Below are 16,160 nucleotides of genomic sequence, written 5' to 3'. Positions count from 1 at the left end.
CTGCTCGAGCAAGAAGTTATTAAAGAAAAGAGATCAAAGCAGATAAATGACAGACATAGGGGCAAAACAGCCATTGGAGGTGATTGTGTAGAAGGGAGTTCTACTCCCTACTTCAGCACACGGATGGGACCAAAGACCATGTTTAGGCTTGTACAACAACTACTGCCAGAACAAAAACAATCTGTCCGTGATATTGGTTTTGGAGCCCTGTTGGACCTTCAATTGTGTGCAAATGAGTCACAATTAGTCCAGTATTTGATAGCCAACTTTGAGGTTTTCCAAACACATTTCAAGTTGGAGAACGACAAGCTCACAGTTGATGAAGAAGACGTTGAGTACACTCTTGGCATTCCAAGAGGAGAAAAGAAGGTTGTTGAGGCCCCAAAATATGATGAACAGGGGACACCGGAATACAGGGCTCTCTTGAAAAGCTGGAGGGAGAGGTGGAATATTAAGCTTGGTTCCCCAATCACTACCCAGATGGGAGATGTCATAGTTCAAAGGGGAGATTCTGGAGATGACTTTAAGAGAGACTTCATGGTCTTGACTGTTTCGTGCATGATGAGGGGATTTCAGACACGCTACTGCAACAACAGAATCCTCAACTCCTTGATTAATGTTGATGAGATAAAGGAGTACAACTGGTGTGGCTACACCTACAACCCTCTGATCAAGTCCATCGAGCAGTACAGGAAGAAAAGTAATAGCTTCTTTACTGGACCAATGACATTCATATTGGTAAGGTCTAGCTCCACTTATGAATCTTATGATATTCAGATTGTAAATTATATGTGTTAGATTATGAATTTTCTTCTATGTGATTATGAATTTTTCTCTATGTGATTAAGAATTTTCCTCTATATGATTATGAATTTTCCTTTATGTCATTATGCATCTTCCTCTATGTGATTATGAATTTAGAGTATGTACTTATGAATCTTATGCTGTTTAGATTTTATGAGAATTATATGTGTCATATTATGAATTTTCCTTTATGTGCTTATGAATTTTCCTTTATGTGCTTATGAATTTTCCTGTATGTGATTATGAATTTACAGTATGTACTTATGAATTTTATGCTATTTAGATTTTGTGAGAATTGTATTTGTCAGGTTATGAATTTTCCTTTATTTGATTATGAATGTTCCTTTATGTAATTATGAATTTTCCTTGTTGTCATTATGAATGTTCTTTTAATATTATGCAATAATGAATCTCATAATAGAAAGTTCATAATTGCATAACATAAAATCCATAATACGATAGTTGAATATAATGTTCATATGGATTATGAATTTTCTATTATGATATTATGAATTTTCTGTAGTGTAATTATGAATTTTGTGATTATAACTTTTTTATTTTACCTTTTTCTTCAACATTGTAGCTATTCTACTTTGATCGGGTCCAATTCAAAGGAATGAGCGTTCAAAGAACATATCCAAGCATTACTGCATGGACAAATAAACTTGCACGGCAAAGGGTTTCCGCTGAGAAAAGGTCGGGCGGATATGGTAAAGGGAAAGTTATCCCTCGTATTGCAAAGCCTACTGCTGATTGTATCGCTTCTACTTCCGCCCAACCAGTCCCAACCATCTCTGTGCCGCCATCTAGTGTTGATAGGGTCACACGGGTTCTACAACGCCTTGCTGCTGATGTCTTGGAATTCGGTGAGGCTATGGCTGAAGTTGGCAAACAAAACGCCCCAGTGGATGTTATGAAGGCTGCATTTTCTGGGATTTCCACCATGATTGGCGTTGCAAGCACGATAGAAAGACCACCATCTCCAACCTCCTCTCAACTTGATGACATCTTCTTTGGCCAAGAGTCTTTCACAAAGGCTGTTGATGCCTTGGTTGAAGCCTTCCAAAAGACCAATCGGCAAATGGAGATTGACCCTCCCTCATTTGATTTAGGGATTTCTTATACCCCGGCACCATTGGTTGATGAACCACGTGAGCAAAGTGCAATGGATGACGATGAATTGGATGCCCTTGTTGAGAACATTGTGAAAGACACTCCTGGTGCTGCTGATGCTGCTACACTCTCTACTACTCCTACCGCTATCCCTGCTACAACCCCTGCTGCTACGCATGGTGCTACGGCTGTTTCTTCCCCTGCTGCTTTCCCTGCTCCTACACATGTTCCTACCACTGCTGCTACCCCTACTGCTTCATCTTCTGAAACATATACTGCTACCCCTGCTACATCAAGTTCTGAAAGACGAGAAATAACTCCATTGATCAAGGTTCCATTCGCCAGAGATGTCCCTGATGCTGCTAATACTTCTACGCCTGCTGCTACACTACCTGCTACCCTCGACGATATTGATAGGTAAACTAATTAGAATATGAAATTGTGTTATGAACTTTCTGATATTATAATATGACTTTTCTTCTGAAATATTATTAATTTTCACATATGAGATTATGAGTTTTCTATTATGAGTATTAAATTACAGTTTTGATATTATGAACTTTCTGATATGCAATTATGTATTTTCTGTTCTGTATTTATGAATTTTCTGTACTGCAGTTATGAACTTTCTGACCTGAAATTGTGCAACTATGATGATATTAACTAGCTTCGTGTGTTTACAGTGCATTTCTGGACAGTGAATCTGATGTCGAGGATGTCACCAAGCGAAAGAGACCAGTCCGGAAATACAAAAACATCCCGTTAAACTTGAGGTCACCTTTTTGGACAAAGAATGTGCCATTTGACCATAATGCCAGTGTGACCGAGAGGGCCGTATCAAACTACGCCTTCATGGATGCTTCTACGGATCATCCAGTGGAGTATGTTTGACTCTAACCATTTAGAAAACTTTTTATTTTCATGAATATTTCACATTTATAACCATATGTTAATTTATTTACCTATTTATCAAAATTTTTTGTTCATGTAGTGAAACTCTGTTTATCTTTGATGATTTCTCAATGACAAGAGGAGATTTCCACACCCTCCGCAGCGGTGAAATTTTTAACACATTCATAGATGTATGGGCGTTGAGGCTTACACTCCTCAACACAAAACGGGCGTTGGGGAAGCCAAAGTGCATCTATTTTAGCACGTTGGTACATGTAAGTTAATAACAACAATTTTTACTCTGCTCACTTCTGAATTTCATGTTAAACCATTCTGTATTTTATGTCATGTAAATATGTATTTTCTGTTTGTGATTATGAATTTTCTATTATGAGTTTATAAAGATACATTTTTGATATTATGAACTTTCTGATGTGAGATTATGTATTTTCTGTGTGAGATTATGAATTTTCCCATATGGCATTATGAATTTTCTATTTGTGAGTTATGAAATTACAACTTTGATATTATGAATTTTCTGTTCTGTGGTTATGTATTTTCTTTGTAATATTATGGATTTTAAGTATTTTCTGTGTGTGATTATGAATTTTCTCATATCATATTATGAATTTTCTATTGTGAGTTTATGAAGTTACATTTTTGATATTATGAACTTTCTAATGTGAGATTATGAATTTTCCCATATGGCATTATGAATTTTCTATTGTGAGTCATGAAATTACAACTTTGATATTATGAATTTTCTGTTTTGTTGTTATGTATTTCCTTTGTAATATTATGGATTTTATGTTATGATATCATGAATTACGTATGACTGCCATAACATATTGCACAACTTATCATTGATACGTATTTTTTTCCCCTTAGCTTCAACTCGACCCATCTGAACAGTGGATGAAGAATCTTCCGCTTCAAAAGCGGAAGGATAATTTCAATGAGCGATTACAGTATGAGATTTCAAAATTTGAAAATCTTGATGTCAATGATGCTGATTTGGTAATTTATAATTACCCACCTTCAACATTTATTCATTAATTACATATTTCTTCTCTATTCTAACTACTTCTTCTTTTGATGTTAGCTATTTTTCCCCGTGCTTCGACACGAACACTACTTTGTTGTCTGCATCAACACCATCTCAAAAAGTGTTGAAATCATTGACAACAAGATGTTGCCTAAGGGTGTTACTGAAGCTGACAAGTATGAAGATTGCCCAAATCTACTGGTAACTTAACCTTAAACTTGACCTTTCAAACGTTTGTTATACATTTCATGTGAATCATTATCACACTAGTTTCATTTTTGTCCAGATGAATGCTTTGAAAGAGTACTTGACTGCAGAAAAATCCCCCCTACTCCGTAAGATACAAAACCTTCCTGTATCATACTTGGCCATTCCTTGGAAGGAGCTTGACAATGTCATTGATTGTGGCATATATGTCATGCGACACATGGAGTCCTACAAGGGGAATGTTCAAGATTGGGACAGTGGATTCAAGATAGGCACCCATGTAAATGTAAGAGTATAAGATATATTAATTTCAACTTAGATTTGTTTTTTTTTTTTTTTTTTGTTTTTTAACATCTTTTTTTTTTGAAGGCTGACTTCATTTGGGAGCTTAGAGCTAAATACGCATCAAACATTATCACATGGGGTAGGAACACTGAAAGATTGCGAGTTATGAAGGCAGCCAAGGATCTTTCAAAAAAGAAATGAAACTATACCGCTTTTTGGTGTTTGAATATGTTGTGAACATGAAGCAAATCTTGACTGTTGGTACCCTAGATTGTGAATCTCTCATTTTGTAATGTGCACAGATATTTTGCACCTATGAATATACAATCTATTGCTCTTAATTCAGATTACATGTGGATCATGTAGAGTTTATGAATTTTCAACTACCATATTATGAATTTTCTATTATGCAATTATGAACTTTCTTTTATGAGATTATGAATGTATACGTGTTAGCTATAACTGAAATTCATTATTACATAACATTAAAATAACATTCATAATGACAACAAGGAAAATTCATAATCACATAAAGTAACATTCATAATCAAATAAAGGAAAATTCATAATCTGAGACATAATTCTCATAAAATCTTAATAGCATAAAATTCATAAGCACATACTCTAAATTCATAATCACATAAAGGAAAATTCATAATCAGATAACTGTAAATTCATAATCACATAGAGGAAAAATCATAAACTGGTAAAGGAAAGTTCATAAACTGGTAAATGAAAGTTCATAAACTGGTAAAGGAAAATTCATAATCTGACACATAATTCTCATCCTATATCTAAAAATCATAAAATTCATAAGTACATACTGTTAACACGATCTCAATCTATAGCTACATCATGGTCTACATTCTTATTAAAATGAACAAATTGTGAACCCCCGGTGCTTGGATGTACAAGATATCCATCACGAGCAATCTCTGAAATATTTTCCAAGACCAATGATTGGACAGAGCCCTTTGTAATTGAAGCAAGCTTGTTTGCAGCACTCTTTTTTCCCCTTGCTGCATTGTACTTCTTCTCAATAACACTACTACTCCTTTTATTTCTCACACCTTTACCCCTCCGGCTTGAGGGGTCTTGGACAATACCACTTGACGAAGACACAGCACCCTCCTCAGTGTTCACATCCCCAATCTCAGCTTCAATGTTTTTCCTTGCATTCTCAACGGCTTCATCACAGAATTGTCTAGCAACACTGTTACCTTGGCTAGAAACAATAAGCCTTTGAAATTTCCTACTAATCTCAACAGCCCAAATTGAAGAAGGGACACCACCATTATAAAACACAGATGCAATGTCCACGTTTCTACCCTCAACAACCTTTTTAGTCCATCTTTTTAGAATGTATTTATCGGGAATACTGGAAACACAGTGCACATGAAGTATACGTAAGCAGTGACAGCAAAGTATTCCCAATTCTGAAAACAGCTTGCAACTACAGCATATATCCAAATTGATTGCCTTAAAGGTTACTTCATGCCTTATGATATCTATGTCTGGTCGCCACACGTGATACTTGCACTTACAACCATCGTTCAACACCATTTCTTGATAACAAGAGCTACCTTTCATAAATTGTTCCTCGAACAAAAAATAAATCTCAATTGTATAAACCTCTCTAGCATGTGAAAGGAGTTTCACATGATCCATCATCATGGCGGGTACTCCTTGAGAACACCGGAAATCCTCGCCATTTTCCTTACTTCTCCATTCAGATATAACACTCACAAAGGATGAATAAAAATCACATAAACCAGCAGTCTTGGACAGCCTCCTAGAAATTGCATGATTTGTGCTTTCACTCCTTTGCGAAGATAAAATACCCCCGGAGAAATAATCCTTGTTGAACGCTGGACACCACTTCTCCCTACAGTCATAAAGCTTCTCTAGCCATGTATTCTTATGACAATTATATTTTGTAACCATCCTGAAAAGGTTAAAACACATGTTTATTACTCATATTCTGAAAATTCATAATCTCATATTAGAAAGTTCATAATCATATAACAGAAAATACATAATGACATAACAGAAAATACATCATTGTATACTGTGAATTCATTATCTCATATTACAAAGTTCATAATCATATAACACAAAATACATAATGACATAACAGAAAATACATAATGACATAACATAAAATCCAGAATTGTATAACTGTGAATTCATAATCTCATATTAGAAAATTCATAAATCATATAACAGAAAATACATAATGACATAACAGAAAATCCATAATGACATAACAGAAAATTCAGAATTATATAATGTAAATTCATAATAACATACCTTGTCCAGTAAACCTCAAATTCAGCTTCAGTCTCGGTGTATTTCAACACACAATTGAACATATCCAGAAAATCCTTATGATTCCTCAATGCCTTGATATGCTTCTTCGAATTCTCACCAATATGCCATATGCAAAGACGGTGGCGTGATGTAGGAAACACCATGGAAATGCCAGCAGCCATAGCTGAACATTGATCCGTCATGATAGTCTGTGGACACTTGCCATCCATGGATCTTAAAAACACTCTAAACAACCACGCAAATGACTCTATCCTCTCATTCATCAAAAAACCACAACCAAACATTACATTCATGCAATGATGGTTCATCCCTACAAAAGGACCACAAATCATATCATATTTGTTAGTGCGGTATGTTGTATCATGCACTAACAGATCACCAAACACCTCATAATCCCTTCTCATTTGACCATCCCTCCAAAAAAAACTACACAATCTTCCATCCAAATCAACTTCGAAATCAAAAAAGAAATCAGCCTCATTAGATTGCCTCCTCCTGAATATCTCAATCAAAGAATTGGAATTAGATCCATCCAAACACTTCAAACTCACAGAAGCCATCGAATTGTAAGCATCGCGGTTGGTAAAGCCAACCAATGGAGAACCCCCTGACTGATGTTTCAAAAACCTCATACCATCCGCCAATGCAACACCACTACTCTTCATGTCTTTTAAATATTCAAGCTGATTGTTTCCCACTCTTCTATGCGACCGAAGCAGATGACTCTTGCCAAATGAACATAACTCGTGATTGTGCTCTTTCAAGTGTTTTGTAACTGTCCACATCCCATCACCCCCCACATCAAATTGAACAAATGCACCACATCCAGTCCTCATATCAATCTTTGAATAAAGCTTAACACCACTGTTTGGTTTCTGCTTATACCCAGCCTTAGCACAGAAGAACCTCTTCATCTGAATTGACTTAGTAGATGCCTTATAACATTGTTGGCCTTTCCTCACACTAAAACCAACTCTGTATGCATATCCATTATATAACTCAAAAGCTTCATCAACATTTCTTACTACAACACCCACCAAGTCTTCATCAACTGCAATTGCAACAAAAATATAACCACACCTATACCAACTACTAAAATATGAATGTGGATTTCACCTATAATGAATATAATATGCTACACTATAGAATTCATAATCTCATGTGAGAACATTCATAATCACAAAGAATAAAATTCATAACATCATATAAGAAAGTTCATAACAAAGACCGGGTATCAATAACATTTGTGACATTATGAGCATTCAAAGTTGCATAGATACTCATGGCATGAAATGCATAAACTCATAACATAAAATTCATAACCTCATATGGAAAATTCATAATCTCATATAGAAAATTCATAATAACATAACGGAAAATTCATAACCTCAAAACTGTAAATTCATAACGTGAACAAATTATTAATACCAATCACAACATTCAATTTGCATATAATCACCATGAATCAGTACCTACACCTACCAGAAACAACATTCATGATACACCAACTAATAAAAAGAACCTGGACTTGAAGACGAGCCATCAATGTCAATGTTTAACTCTGCTTGATCATTGCTTATTGAATCACCAACACAATCTTCATTCACTGAGTATATGCAAGCAGTGTAACATACCAGTTAATATGTTATGGACATAGTACTATTACATTATGAATATTCATATCACATGCATGAACAGAGTATCAAAATTCATAACTCTGTAACAGAAAATACATAATTGCATTATGTAAAATTCATAACAGAAACATGGAACTAATACACATTTACGGCCATTATGAACATTCAAACTGCATAGATACTGAACAAATACCAATAAAAATAACTAAATCTTCAACAATCCATGATCTCATAAATCAAACGAAATCAAACGCATAAAATCGAACGCAACCTGGAATCGCAGAAATCATATCGGTTGAATCTTCTCCTCGAACCGTCGTCTCCTCCATCGCGAATAGGAAAGAATCGCGAATGTCGGATTACAATTGCCTTCAGAGATTTGCGAATAGGAAAGAATCAAACGCAAAGAGTTGTCTGATCATAACTGCCTTCCTAACGCCGTTAATAGAACAATGTTTTTTTTTTTTTTTTTTTTTTTCAAAAACGACGCCAAAAACGACGTCGTTTGGAAGCGTGTTCACCAAGCATGGTGAGCACGTTTCCACGGCATAATTTGCGGACGTAGAGTAACGTTGTGAATACGAGAGATTGACTCTCTAGTTGGGTGTCAAGCCCATCTAACTCGGCAGACTCGGTAAACTTAACTCGTCTAATTCAACCGGCTCGACCTTGCTAATTTTTTTTCATTATATATATAACACACATGCGCGATAAATTTTTTTTTCTAGTTAGCCGCTAGACAATATTTTACCGCCCAACTAACATCTAACTCCTACTGCAACCATGCTAATAAATAATACTACACATAGTCACACTTTTTACTCCATGTTTACATTTTACACTTTGATTCATTAAAAAAATGTAGGTCACATCTTTTATTACTTTCATTTCTTCTTCCTCCATAAAATCAAGACATGTGACATGAAGAGTTTTATTCCCTTGAAATCTATTTATCATTTTCATTTCCTAATATAATTAACCTGAATCTCTTATGAGTCGTTGGACTAGATTCATATACAATAACTCCACCAGTAATATATCTAACAAGACTTTATTATTGACCCTTAGGGTTGGGGTTCAGCCTTGGAAGAACAAGACTTTATTATTATTATTATTATTATTGGGAAAAAAATTTAAATGATAATAAGAAGGTAATGATTCGAAATGGAATTTGTTACTTTTTTTTTTAGTACTAGAAATTTGTTACTTTCAAAATGCATACTTTATCATCAATGCCACACCGGCATTATATCAACCAACCTAAAGTCCAAGCTAAGGCATTTTGGTAAGCTCAGCAATAACCACTGTGGTCAAAGTTGGCTAGAATATTGTGGAAACGGGTGGTCAAGTAGGTGGAGCATAATTCTCGTACTTAAAAATCACGAATGTAATGTTTACAAACACCCTCTTAATTGAATCCCGTCGCAAAAGGCCTTTCTAGTGCATTTAACATCCCTTATGTCATTTGACGACTATTATATATTACAATAATTTGGGTTTACTCAATGTATATTATTGGATGATTAAAATTGACTGAACTAGATGCTTCAACTATGATTGTTTTCGCATTAAATGGCCATACTATATATACCAAACAACCATATACTATAAAATTCTTTTCTTCTTATTATTATTATTTTATTGAATTATGGGATAATATATACGGAGTAATAGTTGTAGAAGTTCAACTATTTGAAAAACGTCAGCGTAATTGACCAACAAGCATTATTAGTGTCATAGTGTGGTTGATAATAGTTTTAACATTAATTTCATTGACATAATTCTTACTGTTAATAGTACCTCTCATTGACATATTTTTTCAATAACTAAAGAGTAATCGATGCTCTCCAATCCCATAATCTTCCAATAACAAAAATTTCTTCATTCATTAATTACATCATTTTTTAAAGAGTAAATATCCAAAATGGTCCCTCAACTATAGCTAAATTTACAAATTGGTCCCCGACGTTCAATTTTAACCAATTAAGTCCTTAACTTTGCAATTTTAAACACGATTTGGTCCTTCGTCTATTTGACCATTTGTTGACCGTGATCTCTGAGGATATATATGTAATTTCACTGCCGCCCGCCCTCATCCGCTGCCGTGACACAGTCTATCGCCCATGTAACACCCCACTTTTCTTAACTCTTCGCTCTGATACGAACTCAACTACATTGAATCCAAAGAGGGGATGAAGAAAGGCGACAGGATTTGGCAGATTGCTTTCAACAGTGGGTTCAAATGTAACAGTGCAGTTTGGAAATGCAACCGGAACCTTAAAAAACCGACGATGGACCTTGAAATTACATATATATTCTCAAAAATCACAGTCAACAAACGATCAAATAGACGGAGGACCAAATCGTGTTAAAATTATAAAGTTAAGGACTTAATTGATTAAAATTAAAAGTCGAGGACCAATTTGTGAATTTAGCTATAGTCAAGGGACCATTTTAGGTATTTACTCTTTTCTAAAAAATAACGAGGCAAATTTGTCATCGTACTATCCGATAGTGTGCACTAGATAAACATCACTGCTAGTAATGGTACGCAAACCTTGTGCAGCAGTCTTGATCGAGAGAGTGTTGACAAGAATTAAACTCGTAATCTTCAATACTAGAATCATGCTTCACACACTCAACCGCCCCTTTGAAAGCATTACATCTTTTTAATTTGTTGGTCATATGGTATTTAATATCTCCAGTATTATGAAACTAATTCAAATTCATTTCAAGTCGCGCTCGTAGATTATTACTCAGAAGGAATAATGATGAAAAACTTTTAATATGATATACAAGTCTTCATCCAACATCACAGTTGCAATAATCCTTTTTTTTATCAATTGTCCCGAACTATTAGGTTAATTACATCATGTACTTATGTCCTTAACAAGTTAAATGACTTTTTTTTTCAATTATATATATATATATATATATATATATAGAGAGAGAGAGAGAGAGAGAGAGAGAGAGAGAGGAAGTGTTCTTACATCTATCTCTTATTTTACTCCAAGAGCCCTTACCTTGCAAGAAAAAGCAACACATTAACTCCATCATCAACTTCCGTACATCTTACATTGATTTGAAAAATCAAAGAGAAAAATATATATGTTTATAAGCTTATCTCAATTACTTAATTGGTTATATTTGTTGTAAATAATTAGATTTGGACATTATTAGAGGTGTTATAGTATGATAATACATCTTCATCTTTTTAATAGTCTTATAGTCATATTAAAATTTTATGTATCTTGTATATATTGGACAGAAAAATGATTAATAAGATGATTGATTAATTCTCTTCGTATTTTTCTGTCTTTCTCTTTATATCATTACTTTTCCGCAATCAAAACCATACAACTATTCCATATATATATATATATATATATATATATATATATATATATATATATATATATATATATATATATCTTTGCCTTTGAATTTGAAATCGTAAATTCTAACAATAGGTTACCATATAGTATGTATATATACACATTATATTCATATATGCATACACTGCACAAACATATATTATTCAAATTTAATTTTTCTTGTCCTGAAATGAGTAGCTGAGTAAAGCTTGAATCTCGTACTAGAAAGTTATTACGACTTCAATTCTTACTAAAATTTTCTCATATGAACTCGTTGCACATTGTGTTCCTAATGAATGTAGTGCACACTTTCAAGTAATGTAATTATAAGTTTCTCCCGTCAATTAAAAAATTATTTTATAGACCAGAAATTCTTCCACTTAATTAAAAGTGCAAGCTGGTTATTATAATGTTTTTTTTTTTGAAGGGCCGGTTATTATAATGATATATACAAAAAAGTCAATTGATAAAATGTATGCATCTTACTTTAGAAGATTTGTTCAATTCATTCGTTAAAGTCTCCAATTGATTGTGAAAATCAAGGAAAAGATATGATCTAGGTTGTCATATTTTCATCTTGGTTGTGAAAATCCAGAAATTTAAAAGATATTATACTTGAAATAGGAAAATATTATGTGTGCCTCCACTTTATATACACTTTCAACTTTTATCTTCATACACAAAATTTTGATGTAGATATTTGTATTAGAATCACAAGGAAAAAATAGCCTAAAATTGAGAGAGTAAGATTTGGAAGTACATGTAATATAACTCCTTCAACTAAATATACATATTCTTTCAATGATCCATCAATGAACATTGGTCTATTATCTTAAATACTGCCTACTGAACAATTGAGTTAAGATCATACAGGCAACTAATATCAAAATTGAAAGCAAACAAAGGTGACATACATGAGAACCTAGCCAATTGTTTTACGTACGATTTAACACAGACGGATGAAAATTATGAAATTTCCGACCACCTGAAAATGATCTTAAATTTAGTCGAAAGTCTTGTTCTGATCACTTTTGGTATCCGAAAAAACCTTTGTTGCTATTTTCGATCACTTTTTGCTTTCAACTTGATATAAGATTATTTTCAGATGGTCGAAAATTCCATAATTTCCAAGAGGGACAAGATTTATTTTTAAAGAAATATGCAATGTTGCATAAAATCCTCAAACTGCCACCTAATACATAATTAAGTCATTAAGTGTGCCATTGAATTATCCTAAAACTATCATCATTTCAATCCATGTATCATGAATTATGAATATATAGTAACGTCATGTTGTTGTATAGGAACAGATTATCTCTATAGGAAACAAAGAAAAATTATCATCGTACATTCAACATGTGATCTCACGCGAAACGAAGTACGAAGAAAATGGACATATATACGTTAGTTTCCTTTAAAAAAAAAAAAAAAATTAATTGGTTGCGCCTACAAATCACAAAATCACACAAGAAAGGTAAATCATTTCAAGAAGATCTTGTGTGACGAGTTCAATCGTGGGCAAGAATCAAACTCATTTCTAGTATAACAATCATATTCCACCCACTCCATCACCGTTTTTCATGGCATATATGTTAGTTTCTTGCTTGAATTAATTCCTGTGTTGAATATATCGGTTTATGATATTTAATATTGTAATGAAAGAAATATTTTGTCATTATTATTACTAGTATGATACCTGTGCGATGCACATGATGAATATTGTTCATCTTATTGTGTAACTGTGTGAAAAATTTAAGAGATGATGTAATATATAAAAAGTTGGATCAGGAATATAAAATGGAAAATAGAAATAATAAAGAAATTACTTTAACATACAATATAGAAAAATAAGAGTGACAAAATTATAAATTATTGAAAACTTCGTGGTATATCACGTTGGTTGTTGATGTAATAGAGGAATTTGAGTTCTTGGCAATCAATATTTTAAGACCACCTGGGTTGTTTACTCGAGAATACATAATAGTAACTTGCTGTTGTACATTTTTGCACGACAAAACTGAATGAGTAGAACAACTGGATTAGGGTTGTCATAGTTGACATGCTGTAATAGTTGATCAACATATTGCTCCCAAAATGTGCAAGGTAAACGTCTCTATCTAAGAAGAGAGAAAAAAAAAAAAAAAAAAGATTGTTATAAGGCGTACACACATTATAAAACACATATGATCCATGATTAAGTGTAAAGTTGATTAATATAACATGACTTACTCATGATCTTGAAGAACAAAGTGGATGAACTTGGTGTCCCGTCCATTAATTATGGTTGTACGTGGAGATTTAATCGAGACAATAGAACCAACCAAATCTATAGAGATTTATCATCATAACAATAACAACTACATTAAATAAATAAATAAATAAATAAATAAATATATATATATATATATATATATATATATATATATATATATATATATATATATATATATATATATATATAATACTTGAAATGGTAAACGAAATGAGGACCGTAAATAAGTATTACCAAATAGTTCGGAAGCATTAATTTGGGTAGGACCAAGTTGATCTAAAGCTTTCAACATGTACTGTCATGTTTGGAAAGTCGTTATTGTTATACTCAAAGACTTTTGTAGAATGCATGAACATGATCTTGTATTTGTGGTGCGTAGTTTTGTATCTCATGTCATTTGTTGCAACGATAAAATTTTGAATGGAGTACAAATGACCCTCAAAAAAGATTTTTTTAAATTCATCAACTTTAGCCTTTTTTTTTATTATTATTATTAAATATTGGACTTTTTTGTAAAGATAGAAAAGATCATGCACACAAATTTCAAACCTGTAGCTATTGCAAATTGAAACCACACCCACCAGTCCAAGGCCAATTAGGTCAAAACAAGACTTACCATTCATGATGTTGAAAATATAGAAAAATCCATCTTACACTGTACAATCCATATACAAATAAAACACTCCTAGGAGACAATAACTTTCCCGGGATCTAAAAAAATAAACAATAATCCTACGACCTTACAACTATATTCGCAACTTGTTTATTACTAAGTAATTACATAGACTTTGCAATTCTTATAATGCCCTCATTTTCAAAATGCAAGTAAATGCATGTCACACATGATGTTCGTTAGTAGGTGGTAGATATATACATGTATTCCATATCCTTAATTAATATATAGGAACGTTTATTGATTTTGAGAATAAATATACAAATATTAAGGAATTGAAGCAACAAAAATGTCTTTTTCCATAGTCACGAGACCAAATTGTACATCCTAACCCAACCCTCCATTGGCTCATATCTCTCGAGGAAAACAACCACTAACCTATTCATTAATTGGAAAATGAGTTGCTCCAAAAGGGTAAACAATTGAGTAAAATATGTCACACATATTAGTATTCTTAGTGTGATCGATTTACTTACAAGACCGAATTGTTTTTTAAATGCAACTTAATTGATTGATGAATTCAAATAAATTAATAAATTAATTTACCAGTAAATAGATGACGCGCACATACACACATATAGGAAAAAGTTCAAATGTGACGACACTCTCCTGTGCGGTCGTGCGGCGATTTTCAGAATACACCAATAGTTTTAACAATATGCACCAATAGTGTAAGAAAAACACACAACAATGAAATGTAAAAATACACCAAAGAATATACAACACACCCAAAAAAAATACACCATATACCTCCCTACCACTAATATAATGGTGTATTTTCAAACATTGTGTGGTGCTTTTAGTCATACCTAATGGTGTGTTGTTGGTGATGCATACCTAATTTGTGTGTGTTTTTGTAGTGCATTTCCTAACGTTGATGGTGTATATTTTGCTTAACTATTGGTGTATTCTGAAAACCGCCACACGACCTCATGGGAAGGGGTCGACGCACCTAAACTCGACTATATATATATATATATATATATATATATATATATATATATATATATATATATATATATATATATATATATATATATATAAGAGATGGTACATATTTTTAGGAAAACTACGGTTAATTGGCTTGTTAACTACAAAGTTTTAAGTTCAATTTTTTGTGGAAGTTGTTTATTGACTTTCTCAATTTGAACCAGTAAGTTATGGACAATGTAGCTTATACTGGTTTATCCGAGAGCAATCCAAACCGATCGAGTTAATCAAACAATTGACCTAGTAACTACAAAGTTCTTAGGACAACTTCAACCGAGTTGATTGATGAACACTTGATAAGTATAAAGTCGTTCCAAGTTCAACTTCTCGTGTTACCTATTAATCTTCTCAATTTAAACTAATCATCTATAGACAATTTATACTAATCACCTTATTAATCATATTTTCAGACAGTTGCTACGGATTTTCACAATTGGGATCCAAAGGCTGCGCTAACATATGTTATTTTCATTCTCCATGTACATAGCCAGCCGCCACCTATAAATATATATATGTCATATCTCTCATTTCTATAGCT

General features: G+C 33.1%; 1 protein-coding gene across 1 annotated transcript; it reads right to left on the bottom strand.

Annotated features, from left to right (window-relative positions):
- Positions 1-5,182: 5,182 nt before the first annotated feature.
- Positions 5,183-8,642, bottom strand: LOC109186272 (protein FAR-RED IMPAIRED RESPONSE 1-like). The gene is made up of 6 exons (XM_019336198.1): positions 8,585-8,642; positions 8,199-8,282; positions 7,129-7,727; positions 6,656-6,756; positions 5,978-6,290; positions 5,183-5,884 (listed from the first exon to the last, which is right to left on the bottom strand). Exons 1-6 carry the CDS (start codon positions 8,640-8,642, stop codon positions 5,183-5,185), a joined length of 1,857 nt encoding a protein of 618 aa, XP_019191743.1.
- Between the last annotated feature and the right edge of the window lie 7,518 nt (positions 8,643-16,160).

This window comes from Ipomoea nil, unplaced genomic scaffold (assembly GCF_001879475.1).
Source record: "Ipomoea nil cultivar Tokyo-kokei standard unplaced genomic scaffold, Asagao_1.1 scaffold1407, whole genome shotgun sequence".
NCBI lineage: Eukaryota > Viridiplantae > Streptophyta > Magnoliopsida > Solanales > Convolvulaceae > Ipomoea > Ipomoea nil.
Note: the sequence above shows the minus strand (reverse complement) of the source record. Positions and strands in the feature narration are given on the sequence as shown.

Bases quoted from the DNA above. Each gene is read 5' to 3' on its own strand.
- LOC109186272 (XM_019336198.1), bottom strand. From the start codon at position 8,642: ATGGAGGAGACGACGGTTCGAGGAGAAGATTCAACCGATATGATTTCT. The intron at 6,291-6,655 runs GTATGTTATTAT...TAACCTTTTCAG, and splicing joins TTTGAGGTTTACTGGACAAG to GATGGTTACAAAATATAATT. The intron at 5,885-5,977 runs GTTTATACAATT...GATGGTTGTAAG, and splicing joins TCCTTTCACATGCTAGAGAG to TGCAAGTATCACGTGTGGCG.